Genomic DNA, 17,473 nt, shown 5'->3' with positions numbered 1-17,473 from the left:
AGTGAAATAAGGAATTTGTTTTTTAAAGCAGTTTAAGGCCTGCATCGGGAAGAAGGTACAGGAGCCTGAAAACTGTAACATCCATGTTCAGGAGCAGCTTCTCCCCTACAACCATCAGGCTATTGAACACTACGAACTCCAACTAAACAACAGACAACGAATGTCATGGTTGAACTTTGGACTTTGGGCATCTGTTACGTTTTGCACTATATATTTGTTTTTTTGTTAAATCTATTCAACATTTTTTGTGTGTGTTTATTATATTATCTATTGAGTTCTGTGTTTATAAACCTGTTCTGAGGATGGATTTCACTGTTCCATTTCGGTGCATGTGTTAATAAAATACTCTTTGCTCTTGTAGTTTTGGCCCATGGCCAAAGCAACATGTTCCCGATGTTGGGGGAGTCCAGAACCAGGGGTCACAGTTAAGGAATAAGGAGTAAGCCATTTAGAACGGAGACGAGGAAACACTTTCTCACAGAGAGTGGTGAGTCTGTGGAATTCTCTGCCTCAGAGGGCGATGGAGGCAGGTTCTCTGGATACTTTCAAGAGAGAGCTAGATAGGGCTCTTAAAAATAGCGGAGTCAGGGGATATGGGGAGAAGGCAGGAACGGGATACTGATTGTGGATGATCAGCCATGATCACATTGAATGGCGGTGCTGGCTCAAAGGGCCGAATGGCCTACTCCTGTGAATATTGTCTATTGTCTATTTAGACCTTTCAGCTTCCCAAGCATCTTCTCCTTAGTGATAGCCACTCCATTAACTTCTAACCCCTTGACTTTCAGGCACGTTACTGATGCTTTCAACTGTGAAGACTGATGCAAAAAAATTATTAATTTCATCTGCCATTGCTTTATTCCCCATTATCACCTCCAGTGTCATTTTCTAGTGGTCCAATGTCCATTCTTGCCTCTGTCTCACTCTTTATATATCTGAAGAAATCTTTGCTATTCACTTTTATATTATTTTCTAACTTACCATCATATTTCATCCTTTCGCCCCGTAGTGCCTTATTAGTTACCTTGTTGTTTTTTAAAGTTACCCACTCCTCCGGCTTCCCACTAATCTCTGCAATGTCAAATGACTTCTCTTTTAGTTTTATGCTGTTGTTGACTTCCCTTGTCAGCTAAGGTCACCTCATTCTCCCATTAGAATCTTTCTTCCTATTTGGGATGCAAAGATCCTGCGTCTTCCAAATTATTCCCAGAAACTCCTGCCATTGCTGCTCCGCCGTCATTCCTGCTAGGGTCCCTTTCCAGTCTACTTTGGCCTGCTCCTCCCTCATGCCTCTGTAGTTACCTTTACTCACAGTAGTACAGACTCATCCGATGAGATTTCTTCCTCTCAAATTGCAGGTTGAATGTTATCATATTATGGTCACTACCTCCTCATGGTTCCTTTACCTTAAGTTCCCTAATCAAATCCATTTTGTTACACAATACCAAATCCAGAATTGCCCTTTCCCTAGTAAGCTCGACAACAAGCTGCTCTAAGAAGCCATCTTGATGGAACTCTACAAATTCCTTCTCTTGGTGTCCAGTATCAACCTGATTTTCCCCGTCTACCTGCAGATTGAAATCTCCCACAGCCACTGCACCATTGCCTTTCTTACATGCCGATTGTATCTCCTGGTGTAACTTGCACCCTATATCCTGACTACTGTTTGGAGTCAAGTCAAGTCAAATTTATTTGTCACATACACATACGAGATGTGCAGTGAAATGAAAAGGTCTGTAAATAACTCCCATCACGGTCTTTTATTCTTGCAGTTTCCAAACTCTACCCACAAGAATTCTACATCTTCTGATCCTATGTCACCCCTAGCTAAGGATTTAAATTCATTCTTTACCAGCAGAGCTACCCCACACATATTTCCCAGCCATCTGTTTTTTCAATAGGACGTGTAACCTTGATTATTCAGCTCCCAGCTCCGATCCTCAGCCACATCCATTTCAGTCGCATCTCACTGATGCCCACAACATCGTACCTACCAATATCTAACTACACTATTAGCTCATCCATTTTGTTCCATATACTGCATTCAAATATACACCTTTAACTTGTTATTCACCGCCCTTCTTCTCACATTGGTCCCAATTCATCCCTTCTTAAACCTTTCTTTCTATTACATTTGGAGACTTTAGCAATTTGAATTTGATTTGACGTGATTCAAGATTTGAATATGTGGGAAATTGACTCCAGTATTGGGGGAAGGAGTGAACTGTTTCATGGAACAGACTCCACTTGAACCCGACTGGAACCAGGGGGGGGGGGGGGGGGGGGGGGGGGGGGTTAGTTCAGCATGATCCTGCATGCCTCCTTTTTTGTGTTGCCACCAGCTCCTATTTACACTTTTTGCTAACTGCTGCTCTGCTCTGGGCCGGACAGGCCAGCACTCAGAGTAATAGAGTCCTAGAGTGGTACAATGTGGAAACAGGCCCTTTGGCCCAACTTGCCCACACCGGCCAACATGTCCCAGCTACACTAGTCCCACCTGCCTGGATTTGGCCCATATCCCACCAAACCTGTTCTATCCATGTGTTTAAGATGCTATCCATGTCTGAAGAAGGGTTTCGGCCCGAAATGTTGCCTATCTCCTTCGCTCCATAGATGCTGCTGCACACACTGAGTTTCTCCAGCATTTTTGTGTACCTGTTCTATCCATGTACCTGTCTAACTGTTTCTTAAATGTTGGGATATTCCCAGCCTCAACTACCTCCTCTGGGAGCTTGTCCCGTATGACAACCATCCTTTATGTAAAAAAGTAACCCTCAGATTCCTATTGTCTTTTCCCCCTTTCCCTTAAACCTATGGTCTTCGATTCACCTACTCTGGGCAAGAGACTCTACATCTACCCGATCTATTCCTCTCATGATTTTATACACCTCTATAAGATGTATCTTCCTGCGCTCCAAGGAATAGAGTCCCAGCCAACTCAACCTCTCCCTATAGCTCAGACCCTTGAGTTCTGGCAACATCCTCGTAAATCTTCTCTGTGCCCTTTCCAGCTTGACAACAGCTTTCCTATAACATGGTGCCCAGAACTGAACACAATACTAAATTATTCTCAATGTTTCTCCTCAGCCCTTCTCTCCAAAGCCTCTCCGGCCAAAGCCTCAAGTGGCACTTTTCCTCAACACAGCTGCTCTCAACAGGCCGCTCCTCTGAACCTTGACTTTTTTTTAAATTTGCTACTCGGTCTCTAGCCGAGTCAACCAGGTGCTTGCTTCAATCTAACGTCCTGCGTGCTTAATTAGCCACACTGAACTGGCAAAAACATTCTTGCACTTCTTCCCGCCAATATTTTAAAGTTGATTTCTATTTTCAGCAAGATCTAAAGTCTTACTAAATTCCATGTGTACAACATCTATCATACAACCTTCATCAATCTAATTGGCAAATTCAATCCATAATTGACTTAGTCCTAGTAATCGAGTAGAGAGTCGTTAATGTGACTGGGCACACAATGATGTACTACAGAATCTGTGTCGGAACTCTTACCGTTCGTTATATACTTGATACTTTAGACATGCAGAGCGGAAACAGGCCCTTCGGCCCATGCCAACCAGTGATATTCGTACACAAGCACTATCCAATACACTAGGGATAATTTACCATTTTTGTTACTGAAGCCAATTAACCTTCAAGCCTGTACACTTTTAGAGTGTGGGTGGAAACTGGAGCACCCGGAGAAAACCCACGAAGTCATAGGGAGAAGTACAAACACCGTACAGACAGCACCCGTAGTCAGGATCGAACCCGGGTCTCTGGCACTGCAAGGCAGCAATTCTACCGCTGCACTCGCAATTACATTATAAACATTATATACATTATAATTGCAGTCTAAAACTAGAAGGAATATAACATTGCAAAGATTAATGGGAAGCCAGAGGATTGGGAAGCTTTTAAAGAATAGCAGAAGGTAACTAAAAAGGCAATACGGGGAGAAAACGTGAATGCAGGAGATATGTCTAACAAGTTCGTAGTTAACATGTAAATTAGCAGGTAGTTGAGAGGAAGGAAGATAGTCTAATATATCTGATGAGGAAGATATTGGTGGGCAGAGCAACGGCAGATGCAATTTAATCCTAAAAAATATGTGAAGCGTTTTGGGAGGACAAATAGGCAGAATACACATAATGAATGGTAGTAGTCAAGAATATTGAGGGGTCTTGGTCCAAGGATCCCTGATGGAGGCACCAAAGGGAGAAAAGGTGGCTTAGTAAAAGAAATGTGTCTTTATAAGCCAGGACGTAGAATAAAAGAGCAAGGGGTCTTAAATACAACCACAAAATGCAAGTTAGACCACAGCTGAAGTACTGTGTGGAGTTCAGGCTGTTCCAGCTTAGGAGAGATGTGATTATTTTGTTTAGTTATTTTAGTTTTGAGAAACAGCAAGACCCTTTTGCCCACCATGTCCACGCCGACCAGCGATCCCTGCACACTAAAACTATCCTTCGCACACTAGGGACAATTTACAATTTTACCAAGGCAATTAACCTACAAATGTAAATTTTTGGAGCGTGGGAGGAAACCGGAGCTCCTGGAGGGAAACAGGTCTCGGGGAGAACGTACAAACTCCGTACAGACAGCACCTGTTGTCACGTTCAAACCTGGGTCTCTGGCATAGTAAGGTGGCAACACTACCGCTGCACCACCATGCTGCCCCAAATGCAGATTGTGGATGCAGAGGAAATTTACCAGGACCATTATCCTATTTGTCTTCTAAACCACCTTATCTACGTACGGTGACACCGAAAGGACATTGCCTGGAACGGAGCTTTTTAATTGTGAGGCAAAACTGGAAAGGTTATCTTTATTTTCCTTGAAGCGGAGGAGGGATCTGAAAGAGGTCACAAAATTACAAGGGGCAAAGATGTGACAGTATTTTAAGAAAGTTGTTCCCGTAGCAGAAGTGTGTGAAGCCAGAAGAAAAAGATTTAAAGCAAGGGGTGGGAAGTTTAGAGGGGATATGAAAAATAATTGGAATCGGGAATGCATCAATTGAGGGTGTATTGCAGGCAAAGACTCTCGTAGAGACAGAAGGAATTGCAGATGTTAATGGAATCTCATAGCATTCCAACATTTAAGAAGTATTGAGACAAGCACTTGGAAATGCCTAAGCACAGAAAACTGTGGACCTAGTGCAGGTACCTTAGATTAGCACAGATGGTCAGCATGCACACTGTGGGCTGAAGGGCCTCTTTCTATGCTGTATAATTCCACGATTCCAACAATAGACAAAAGACAATAGGTGCAGGAGTAGGGACATGGCTGATCATCCCCAATCAGTACCCCGTTCCCGCCTTCTCCCCATATCCCCTATCTTTAACAGCCCCATCTAGCTCTCTCTTGAAAGTATCCAAAGAACCGGCCTCCACCTGAGGCAGAGAATTCCACAGACTCACCACTCTCTGTGATAAAAAGTGTTTCCTCGTCTCCATTCTTAATGGCTTACTCCTTATTCTTAAACAGTGGCCCCTGGTTCTGGACTCCCCCAACATCGGGAACACGTTTCCTGCCTCCAGCATGTCCAAACCCTTAACATTCTTATATGTTTCAATAAGATATCCTCTCATCCTTCTAAACTCCAGAGTGTACAAGCCCAGCTGCTCCATTCTCTCAGCATATGACAGTCCCACCATCCCGGGAATTAACCTTGTAAACCTACGATGCACTCCCTCAATAGCAAGAATGCCCTTCCTCAAATTAGGGGATCAAAACTGCACACAATACCCCAGGTGTGGTCTCACTAGGGCCCTGTACAACTGCAGAAGGTCCTCTTTGCTCCTATAAACTCCTCTTGTTATGAAGGCCAACATGCCATTCGCTTTCTTCACTGCCTGCTGTACCTGCATGCTTACTTTCATAAACTGATGAACAAGGACCCCCAGATCCCGTTGTACTTCCCCTTTTCCCAATGTGACGTCATTTAGATAGTAATCTGCTTTCCTGTTTTTGATACCAAAGTGGATAACCTCACATTTATCTACATTAAACTTCATCAGCCATGCATCTGCCCACCCCCTCAACCTGTCCAAGTCACCCTGCATTCTCATAGCATCCTCCTCACAGTTCACACTGCCACCCAGCTTTGTGTCATCTGCAAATTTGCTAATGTTACTTTGAATCCCTTCATCCAAATCATTGATGTATATTGTAAATAGCTGCGATCCCAGCACTGAGCCTTGCGGTACCCCACTAGTCACTGCCTGCCATTCTGAAAGGGACCCGTTAATCCCTACTCTTTTTTTCCTATCTGCCAACCAACCCAATTGTCAGCTCTCTACCTCCAATATCTTGTGCCCTAATTTTTCCCACTAATCTCCTATGTGGGACCTTATCAAATGCTTTCTGAAAGCTCAGGTACACTACATCCACTGGCTCTCCCTTGTCCATTTTCCTAGTTACATCTTCAAAAAATTCCAGAAGATGAGTCAAGCATGATTTCCCCTTTGTAAATCCATGCTGACTCGGACCGATCCTGTTTCTGCTATCCAAATGTGCGGCTATCTCATCTTTTATAATTGACTCCGGCAACTTCCCCACCACCGATGTCAGGCTAACTGGTCTATAATTCCCTGTTTTCTCTCTCCCAAAAAACCCAACTTGGTTTCTACATCTGACTGTGCATGTGCTGTCCAGGTTGCTGTCAACCTCAGTGTGTAACAAAGCCACCACTGACAGTTTAGCCATCATTGCACAGAGAAAATCCATTCCACAAACGTCTGAAAAAGAATCCAAATTCTCTTTAGCCAGTGGTACAAATATTGATTTCTCGAACTTCAAGTAAATCTTGCATCCCCTCTCTCTCTCCATCCCTCCCCCACCAAAGTCGTACCAGCTTCAAAAGTGTCTTGTTGAGACTCATTGTCTAATCGTTCTCACCAACCTCGCCTGTTTCCTTTATCATCGTTATACATCTTTCATTCCTTTGTTCTACGTCTCTCTACATCATCATCTATATCTCTCGTTTCTCTTTCCCCTGACCCTCAGTCTGAAGAAAGGTCTCGGCCCGAAACGTCACCCATTCCTTTTCTCCAGAGATGCTGCCTGTCCCGCTGAGCTACTCCAGCTTTTAGGTTATAAATAATACTTACATTCTGGTATTGCTTGTTTTGTTGATTATAACTGATTTTCCACTTTGATCTACATTGTGATCCATTCCAAAGTAGGCGGCCACTCGATGTACCAACATCCGATGATATGATGACATTGGAGGGAACTTCTTGTAGTGATTACTATGAAGAAAAGAGAAACAGATGAAGACTTCAGAGATCACTCATAGAACCAACATAAACATTAATGCTCATGGTAATTTAACACAAGGGCAATTATGAATAAGACACAAGATGCTGTAGTTAGTGGTCAAGCAGCATCTGAGGAGGGAATGGATAGGCAAAGTTTTGGATTGAGACTTTTCTTCCAACTTATTGTGGAAGGGGAAAGAAAGCTTGTAAAGTGGTGGGGTGGGACAAAGCCTGACAAGTGATAGGTGGATACAGGTGAAGGGGGGGTTTGGCAGTTAGGCAGTTTAAGGCTGGAGAATAAAACAAGACAAAAGGATGTCAAATAAGGGGAGAAGAGGAGTGAAATGTTAAGCCAGAGGAAGGGATACAGGTGGAACGGGATGGGGGGGGGCACAGGAAAGAGCGAAGAAGGGGAAAAGTGGGGTGTTACATAAGATTGGAGATTGCAACAATTGCAACATTCAACAGTCATAGAGTGATACAGCATGGAAACAGGTCCTTCAGCCCAACTTGCCTACGCCGGCCAACATGTCCCAGCTACACTCGTCTCACCTGCCCACATTAGGTCTATACCCCTCCAAACCGGTCTTATCCATGTACCTGACTCACTGTTTCATAAATGTTGGGATAGTCCCTGCCTCAACTGCCTCCTCTGGTAGCCTGTTCCATCCACCCACCACCCTCTGTGTGAAAAGGTTACCCCTCAGATTTCTAATAACACTTTTCCCCTTCACCTTAAACCTATGTCTTCTGGCTCTCAATTCACCTTCTCTGTGCATCTACCCAATCTACTCCTCTCAGGATTTTGTACACCTCTGTAAGATCACCCCTCATCCTCCTGTACTCCAAGGAATAGAGTCCCAGCCGACTCAACCTCTCCCTATAGCTCCAATCCTCCAGACCTAGCAACATCCTCGCAAATCTTTTCTGTACCCTTTCCAGCTTGATAACATCTTTCCTATAACATGGTGCCCAGAACTGAACATAATACTCTAAATGCAGCCTCACCAATGCCTTATACAACTACAACATAACCTCCCAACTTCTATACTCAGTCTGAAGAAGGGTTTCGGCCCGAAACGTCGCCTATTTCCTTCGCTCCATAGATGCTGCTGCACCCGCTGAGTTCCTCCAGCAATTTTGTGTACCTTCTATACTCAATACTCTGACTGATGAAGGCTAATGTGCCAAAAGCCTTTTTGACCACCTTATCTAACTGCGACTCCATCTTCAAGGAACCATGCACCTCACTCCTGGATCCTTCTGCTCTACAACACTCCACTGAGACTGTGTAGGTGTAGGTGTAGATCCAGCCCATGTTAGACTTCCCAAAATGTAACACCTTGCAAGCTCACGGTTGGGTTGTGAGCCACCCAAGCGGAATATGAGGTGTTGTCCCTTCCGTTTGCGTGTGGCCTCACACAACATTAGAGGAGGTCCAGGACTGAAAGGTTGGTATGGAGTTAAAATGGTTAGCAACCGAAAGAGCCAGCAGGCCAAGGGTAAGTTTTTGATGAATTGGTTGCCTAGTCTTGGCTACGTCTCACCGATGCAAAAGAAGCCTCATCGGGACCATTGAATAAGTATCTGAGGTCAGTGGTGGTGCACGTGAATCTCTCTCTCACATGGAAGGGCTCCTGGGGTCTCTGGATGGGGGCAAGGGAGGAGATGTGTGGACAGATGTTACATCGCTGCAGGAAAGGGACATTTTTGGTGGGAAGGAATGAGTGAAGCAAGAAGCTGCAGAGGGAACGGTATCTACTGGCTCAAAGGGCCTACTCCTGCACCTATGTTCTATGTTTTTATGGAAAGCAGAAAGGGGTGGGGCTGGAAAGATGGGATTGGGGGTGGGATCACACTGAAAGCAGCGGAAATGTTGGTAAATTATGTGTTTGAAGCGGAGGATATTGGGGCGGGGAGAGGGATATATATGAGGATGTACCAGAACTTGAGCACCTGAGCTGTAGGGAGAGGTTGGGTAGGCTAGGACTGTATTCCATTGAGAATAGGAATGAAATTCAGTCAAGGTGCTGTAAAACATCTGCAGTCAGAAAGTTACTAGAGACTATTCTGATGGATAGGATATATATGCACTTAGATGGACAAATGCTGATTAGGGATGGTCAGCATGGTTTTGTATGTTGACCTCACAAATTGGTGTCTCACAAATCTGATTGAGTTTTTTGAAGATGTGACCAAAAAGGTTGATGAGGGCAGAGCTGTAGATGTTGTGTACATGGATTTCTGCAAAGCATTTGACAAGGTTCCGCATGGTAGGCTGCTCTGGGAGGTTAGATTGCTGGGATCCAAGGAGAGATAGCTGAATGGATATAAAATTGGCTTCATGGAAGGAGGCAGAGGGTGATGGTGGAAGGTTGCTTCTCAGTCTAGAGGCCTGTGACTCGTGGTGTGCCTCAGGGTTCGGTGCTGGAGGGGGTGGTTTGGATGGGAAGGGATGAGTTAACCAGGGAGTTGTGGGCGGAATGGTCTCTGCGTAAAACGGTCTCTGCATAAATGGGTGGATCCCGTTGGAGGTGGCGAAAATGTCAGAGGATTATGTATTGTATGCGACAACTGGCGGGGTGAAAGGCGAGGACTAGGGGGACTCTGTCCCTGTTGCGTCTGGGGGGAGGGGGAGCAAGAGTGGAGCTGCGGGGTACGAGGGGACACGTATGAGGACCTCATCTCTGATGGAAGAGGGGAAGCCCCGTTCCTTAAAGAATAAGGACATCTTGGATCTTTCTCCATCTCCCCCTCACCCATACCTACAAGACAATTATTCCAATATTTTTTAAGGGAGCAATTACTGGGAAAAGGGATACAAACATGTAGAACCTGATGAGGATGTGGAGATAATGGTAGCGGGATTTGCAGCAGGGATATCCACAGTTAATATGGTAGATGAAGCAGGGCTAAATGGTCAATTAGCGCAGCTGAGAGAGAAGATACAGAGAGGTGCAGAGACACTCAGTAAGAATGTTTCGCAAGTATTTCATAAGTAAGATAAAATACTCAAACTATATGAGCGGACAATAAATAGGATGATAGATAGAGTGAATATTATTTCCCAGGAGAAACATATGGAACAAGTGTGTAGTGCTTATTCCAACTGGTTAATGTCTCAGGTAAAGGGTGGCCTTGGTTCATGGTTCTTGGTCTTCCAAAATATTCCAAATGGAATTTCAACTGGAGGTGGTTGGATAATTCTAAATTAGCCTACGACCAAGTCCCCAACTGACAATAAACTCTCTTGAATCTTGAATTGGATATCGACTTCGAAACTGAGGCAGTGGAGTCGAGACATGCAACCTGACATTCCTGAGGTTTAGAGATACAGCAAGGAAACAGGCCCTTCGGCCCACTGAGTCCGCACCAACCAATGATCGCCAAACACTAACACCATGCTACACACACTAAGGACAATTTACATTTATACCAAGCCAATTAACCTTCAAACCTGTAAATCTTTGGTTTGTGGGAGGAAACCGAACATCTTGGAGAAAACCTACGCGGTCATGGGGAGAACATACAAACAGCACCCGTAGTCGGGATCCGGGATCGAACCCGGGGTCTCTGGCAGTGTAAGCATCGTAAGGCAGCAACTCTTCCACTGCGCCACCGTGCCGCCCTATGCATGGTGTTTATTCCAACTGGTGAATGTCTCAGGTATGGGGTGGCATTCTAATGTTAGCCAACCACCAAGTTCCCAATTGGATATTAATTCAACAACCGAGGCGCGGAGTCAGGACACGCAACCTTACTGTCACCTAAGATCGCTGACTATCGCTAGTCAAGTGGATCGGATATGGCAGGATGTTCAGGGAACATATATTATTGGAGTTGTTCGCCATGTCAAACACCAGCCGAAGAATAAGACTTTTGATCTACACTATGTGCACAATTTTTGACAATATAAACAGTGAGCTTGGATAACAACGACACAGTGGTGCAGTAGATGAGTTTCTGCCTTACGGCACCAGAGACCCGGGGTTTAATCTTTGCTACGGATGCAGTTAATTGGCTTCGGTAAAAATTGGCAATTGTCCCAAGTGTGTAGGATAGGTCTAGTGTACAGGGATCGCTGGTCAGTGCAGACTCAGTGGTCCGAAGGGCCTATTTCTGTGCTGAATCTCTAAACTAAAGTAAACAGTAAAGAATGCCCCTGACCATACTGTAATAACTAATGAAGAACTAAGGGGTGACATGGTGGGCAGCGGTAGAGTTGCTGCCTTTAGCCCCTGTCCCACTTAGGAAACCTGAATGGAAACCTCTGGAGACTTTGCGCCCCACCCAAGGTTTCTGTGCGGTTCCCGGAGGTTCCCGGAGGTTTTTGTCAGTCTCCCTGCCTGCTTCCACTACCTGCAACCTCCGGCAACCACCTTCAACCTCCGGGAACCGCACGGAAACCTTAGGTGGGGCGCAAAGTCTCCAGAGGTTTCTGTTCAGGTTTCCTAAGTGGGACAGGTGCATTACAGCACCAGAGTCCAGGGTTTGATCCTGACTACGGGTGCCGTCCGTACAGAGTTTGTATGTTCTCCCCACGTGGGTTTTCCACGGGTGCTCTGGTTTCCTCCCACATTCCAAAGTCGTACAGGTTTGTAGGTTAATTGGTTTCTGTAAAAATTGTGAATTGGCCCTAGTGTGTAGGACAGGGCTAGTGTATGGGGATCGCTGGTCAGTGCAGACTCGGTGAGCCAAAGGGTCTGTTTCCGCACTATATGTATAAACTAAACTAATGAAATTAGACAAATGTCATCAAAGAGGGAATCAATAGGTCTGTCCAGAGAAATAATGAATACAAGAGAGTCTGATTGTGGATTTACACATTATAATTTGCGATTGATGTAAAAACGAATGCTTCTTTTGCAAGTGTTGTTTTATAGCAGGGAAAATATTATATCTCCATCTCTGCTAAATGATATGGAAAGAATGAGTGGAAGTGTACTCTACCTGGTCACTATGTCATAATTCAATGTCTGACAAGACAGATCACTATCGGGGACAAGGAATTAATGGCATCATCAGAGGAACATTTGATAACAGTAAACTTGGTTATGTCACGAAATGACTCAGACGAGACATTAAGTAGATTTATCGCAACCAAACTTCCATGAATACTACACTTCCATGCTGATTGGAAGACACTGATGAAGAAGGGTTGGAATGTTATTCATGACTGGTCCGAGAGCATGGAAGAGAAGCAGAGGATATTTTGGAAAACTGGATTTGGTGGGAAAAAGCCTCAAACTGGGGACTGGATGCTAATGTACACCCATGGAGTAGGATTTCATCACATATATTAGTATTTACAAAATTATTGATTGTAATTGTTTGGATTTTTTAATTTTGGTATAACAGGAAGTAATATATGTTGAAAGATATTGGTCAAGCAGGTAGGAAGCGAAGAAAATGTGCATCAATTTGTTCCAGATGATATATTAAATGGTGTTATTTATTATGGCTTACTTGGGCATGGCCAAGTGCCAAGAGGGGGACACTTTACACAGGAAATTCTGAAAAGTATAAGGATGATGAGTAGTTTATAATATGTTTCATGGCTATCTATCCATTATGTGACTGTCTAAAGGCCAGTTAATACCATCTCTCAGAATTTCTACCAAATAAATTACCTCCTAATGAGTTTACATACTGGGGAAGCATGATTGGAATAGTGGCCAACGTGGTGAAGAGAAGTGAAGGATGTTAGGAGAGACAATAAACAGATTTATTATTGTATTTATATTCCACAGACTAGCTAGTTAAAATAAACTTTGGGGGTGTAAACTAAGCTGAGGGAAATAAAACTGTTCAGGAAGTAGTGACTCATACTGCGCCCGTTTATGAGACAGGTATCAAGTAGAGTGGTTTTCTAAATAACAGGAAACATAAATGTAAAGATATCTCTGGGGAAAGAAAAAGATGGACAGCTACAGAGATATTGATCGATGATAAATGATCATTAATAAATTCTCAATGCACAAAGATCAAAAATGTAGAATCCAGATGTGACTGTTGTGTCGTGAGAATATAAAAATGCAGCAGGTGCTGTGAATCTTTAAAACACTTTGGGTTCTCTCAGAGTGTTTCACAAGGCTTATTGTTAAGGCCTTGAATAAACCGACTGGTTTGAGAAACTCGCCACAGTTCTACCAGATGTTTTATTTTGTGTCTGTTCCCATCCGAGTCATAATTATGGCAGCAACTGAGATTCACATGAAAACCAGAGTCAGGGTACAAGTTAAACACAGTATTCCCTCCAACAAAAATAACATAGTGCAAAAACAAAAACAAAAGTCTTCTACACCTCCATACCTACCTGACACTATGTACTTATACTTCTGGATCACCCTAGTCCACAACTTTACCCAAGGTCCTAGCGTTCACTGTGAAGGGGCCTGGGTCGGCACCACGGAGGCCTCAGGAGAGGACCCAGCAGTGTTAATGGAGAGGTCGGTGCGACAGCCAATGATGGCGCCAACCGACGGACGAGACGGACACGTGAAGTAAGGACGTCACAGCCGAGGGAAGGAACGAAGAAAGACCTGTCATGGGGGGAACCACCATGAGGGGGGGGGGGGAAACGCAACGGGGACCCGACGTGGGGGGACCTCCGTGAAGGAGGGGGGGAGAGAAAAAGAAGAAAGGGGGAACTGGCACGGGAGGGGGAGGCGATGGGGATTTGTAACTTTGCAATGGGTATAGATAGTTATTTGTTACCAAGACGATTGTTATAATGAGGTCTTGCAGGGCTCATTTCCAGAATCCCAAAAAGTATTGGGGCATAGTTAAGATATTTGCAGATAACACCAAATTTGCTGGAAACTTTAGTAAAACGTGCAAGCAGGGCTTATCCAGGTGAAAAGAAAATGTAGTAAATAAAATGTGGGGACTGTGTGGTAATGCATTTCGGCTGGGTAAAAAAAGCTAAAGACAGATAACAAATGGAAGAATATTCAAAAGTTTAGAGGAGCAGAAGAATTGTGGAGCATCTGTCCATAGATTTCTGAATATGCCAATAGATCAAGGAACAGATTACTAAGTGAACAGTGGATGGCCATTCCAACTGGTAGAGGGGGTCAAATAACAGGTCATACGTGTAAAATGAAAGGAAAGAGAATGAATAATGACATATAGGGGCTGCACGGTGGCGTAGTGACCTTACAGCGCCAAAGACCCAGGTTCAATTCTGACTACAGGTACTGTCTGTAGGGAGTTTGTAAGATCTCCCCGTGACCTGAGTAGGTTTTCTCCAAGACCTTTGGTTTCTTCCCCCACTCCAAAGAGGTACAGGTTTGTAGGCTAATTGACTTGTAAACGTAAAATTGTCCCTAGTGTGTGTATGGTAATGTTAATATGCGGTGATCGTTGGTCAAGGTGTGGACTCGGTGAGCCGAAGAGCCTGTTCCGCACCATATCCCTAAATCGAAAAAATAAAATATAGAACTATTTATGCGACTAATGGTTGGAATCTGGAGTGCACTGTCTGCAACTGTGAAATAGGCATGTTCCAATGTGGCTTTCAAGAAAGACTGATGAATTATGATGAAACATTTGTGATGGGCTGAAGTGTTTACATATTGCATGATGCTACATGAAGTTACACTGTAACTAGGAGAAAGGCCTGGGGAGTAGATACGGAATATAGCTCTGAAAGTTCTGGTGTGAACATGATGGGCCAAATGGGCCCCTTTGGTATTCCGTAGTCTATGTTTATAGTCTTCTGGATCATTCATGTCACCTTCCAGAAAGGATTCACATCTGTATCTCTGGTTACATTCCCAAACACAAAGATCAATCAAATTATTTAAGCATTAGTTTCGTTTAGACATATGTCACAGTGGAGCAGCTGGTAGAGCTACTGCCTCACAGCACCAGAGACCTGGGTTCAATCCTGATTGCTGTCTGTGTGGAGTTTGCATGTCCTTCCTGTGACTACGTGGGTTTCCTCCGGGAGCTCCGGTTTCCTCCCACATCCCAAAGACGTGTGGGATTTTAGGTTAATTGGCCTCTGTAAAATCGCCCCCAGTGTGTCTGAAAGTGGGATAACATTGAAGGTATGCGAACAGGTGATCGATGGTCAGCATGGAATCGGTGGGCACGTTGCCATGCTGTATCTCCAAACTGAAACTAAACTAAACATACAGCATGGAAAAAAGCTCTTTGGCTCATCGACCATCTATCACCCCTTTACGCCAGTTCTATGTTATCCCATTTTCAAATCCACTCGTAGTACTGGGGAGACAATTTACAGTGACCAATTAACCCTCAAACCTGCACATCTTTGGGATGCGAGAGGAAACCCTAGCACCCAGAGGAAACCCACGTGGTCACAGGGAGGAAGTGCAATCTCGACACAGTCAGGCTCGAGTTCAGAATTGAACTCGGGTCTCCGGCACTGTGAGGCAGCGGCTCTACCAGTTGCACCACTCTACCGCCCATTACCTAAAACCATAGTAAAGTATGGTTTAACCATAATTGCATGAATTGTGAGAAAATTATACATCTATAATGGAATGGCAGAGCAAAGACTGGATTAAGTAAAACTATACACCATGGAAAAGGCATCGAGGCTCAAGATCAGGTGCTGATAAATGGGATAAGTAAAGGTGGATATTTAATGATTGGAAAGAACATGGTGGGCTTAAAGTGTAGGAAAGAACTGCAAATGCTGGTTTAAACCGAAGATAGACACAAAAAGCTGGAGTAACTCAGCGAGTCAGACTGTTAGCTCTGGGCTAGGTGAAAACGAGTTACAGACAATGAGACTTAACAAAGGTTGACAAAAATGCTGGAGAAACTCAGCAAGTGAGGCAGCATCTCTGGAGAGAAGGAATAGGTTATGTTTCGGGTCGAGATCCTTCTTCAGACTGATGTCAGGAGAGGGGTCGGGACAAAGATAGAATGTAGGCGGAGACAGTAAGATTGGTGGGAGAACTGGGAAGGGGAAGGGGATGGAGAGAGAAAGCAAGGGCTATCTGAAGTTCTACTACAAGCATACCATGCATCTTCTTTACAACTCGATCTACTAGTATTGCCACTTTCAGGGAGTTATGGACGTGGACCCCAAGATATCTGTGCATATGATTCCTGTTAACAATCTTGTCCCCTACATTTGACCTTCCAAAGTGCAACACCTCATACTTGCTCAGATTGAATTCCAAGAGTCAAAAGTCAAGACTGAGTCAAAATAGACTAACGAACCAAGACTGCTTAGTTGTCATATGTATTTTCTTAACAGGCCCGTAAATACAATAGAATACAGGTAATGCATAACTACCAAGTTTACAATAAATAGATACAACCTGCAATATCAGTAACCATAATATTGTAACCAAAGACACAGCGCACAGTCCATAAAAGTTCATGTGTAGTGTTCACAAGCTTGATGCTTGCTGGGAAGAAGTATTAAGGTTAGTTTTGTTTAGTTTAGTTTAGAGATACAGCGTGGAAACAGACCAAGTACACACTTACCAGCGATCCCCACACATTTACACTATCCTACACACACTAGGGACAATTTCCATTTATACCAAGCCAATTAACCTACAAACCTGCACGTCTTTGGAGTGTAGGAGGAAACCAAAGATCTCGGAGGAAACCCACGCAGGTCACGGGAAGAACCTGCAAACTCCATGCAGTTGTTCTTCAAGTTCTTGAAATAAGCTGTTCTTGAACTACCTACCATTTCTCCACCATATCTGTAACGGATCTATATCCTGCTGTATCCTTTGATAGTCTTCCTCACCATCTGCAACCCCACATTTTGAGGTAATCTGCAAACTTACTAACCAACTCATCTACATTTAAGTCCAAGTAATTTATACGCATCACTCGCAATAGAGGTTACAGCACAGATCCTTGCGGAACCCCACACATTACAGACCACCAGTTGGAATAACACCATTCCACCACTGTCCCCTGCCTTCTATGGGTAAACCAGCTTGAATCCAAACTACTAAGTTACCAGATAAGTTGAAAAGTCATGTTCACAGCAATAGAAGTTAATGGAATCTCTTACTTGTTATCATTGATAAAATCTATTAGTTCCTGTTCCATTTTTAAAAGCATCATTCTGTCCCTGTAAAATGATTAAGAAATTGAATCAGTGCAAATATAAAAACTGTTGATAACGTTTAAATAAACACTTTCCCTTAGTTGTTCGGTACATCCAAAAACTTCATTCTGCAAGAATGGAATGACAAAACACACGAGCCTTGGCA

At 43.9% G+C, this 17,473-nt stretch overlaps 1 protein-coding gene across 1 annotated transcript in view; it reads right to left on the bottom strand.

Moving 5' to 3' along the window:
- The window catches only part of arpp21 (cAMP regulated phosphoprotein 21), a 281,688-nt gene that overhangs the window by 68,727 nt on the left and 195,488 nt on the right, over positions 1 to 17,473 (bottom strand). Inside the window, 2 exon segments of the mRNA XM_033020400.1 lie at positions 7,104 to 7,244; positions 17,272 to 17,331. Coding sequence (XP_032876291.1) covers positions 7,104 to 7,244; positions 17,272 to 17,331 — 201 coding nt within the window.

This window comes from Amblyraja radiata, chromosome 4 (genome assembly GCF_010909765.2).
Source record: "Amblyraja radiata isolate CabotCenter1 chromosome 4, sAmbRad1.1.pri, whole genome shotgun sequence".
Lineage (NCBI taxonomy): Eukaryota > Metazoa > Chordata > Chondrichthyes > Rajiformes > Rajidae > Amblyraja > Amblyraja radiata.
The sequence above is the reverse complement of the archived record's forward strand: the minus strand, read 5'-3'. Positions and strand labels throughout refer to the sequence as shown.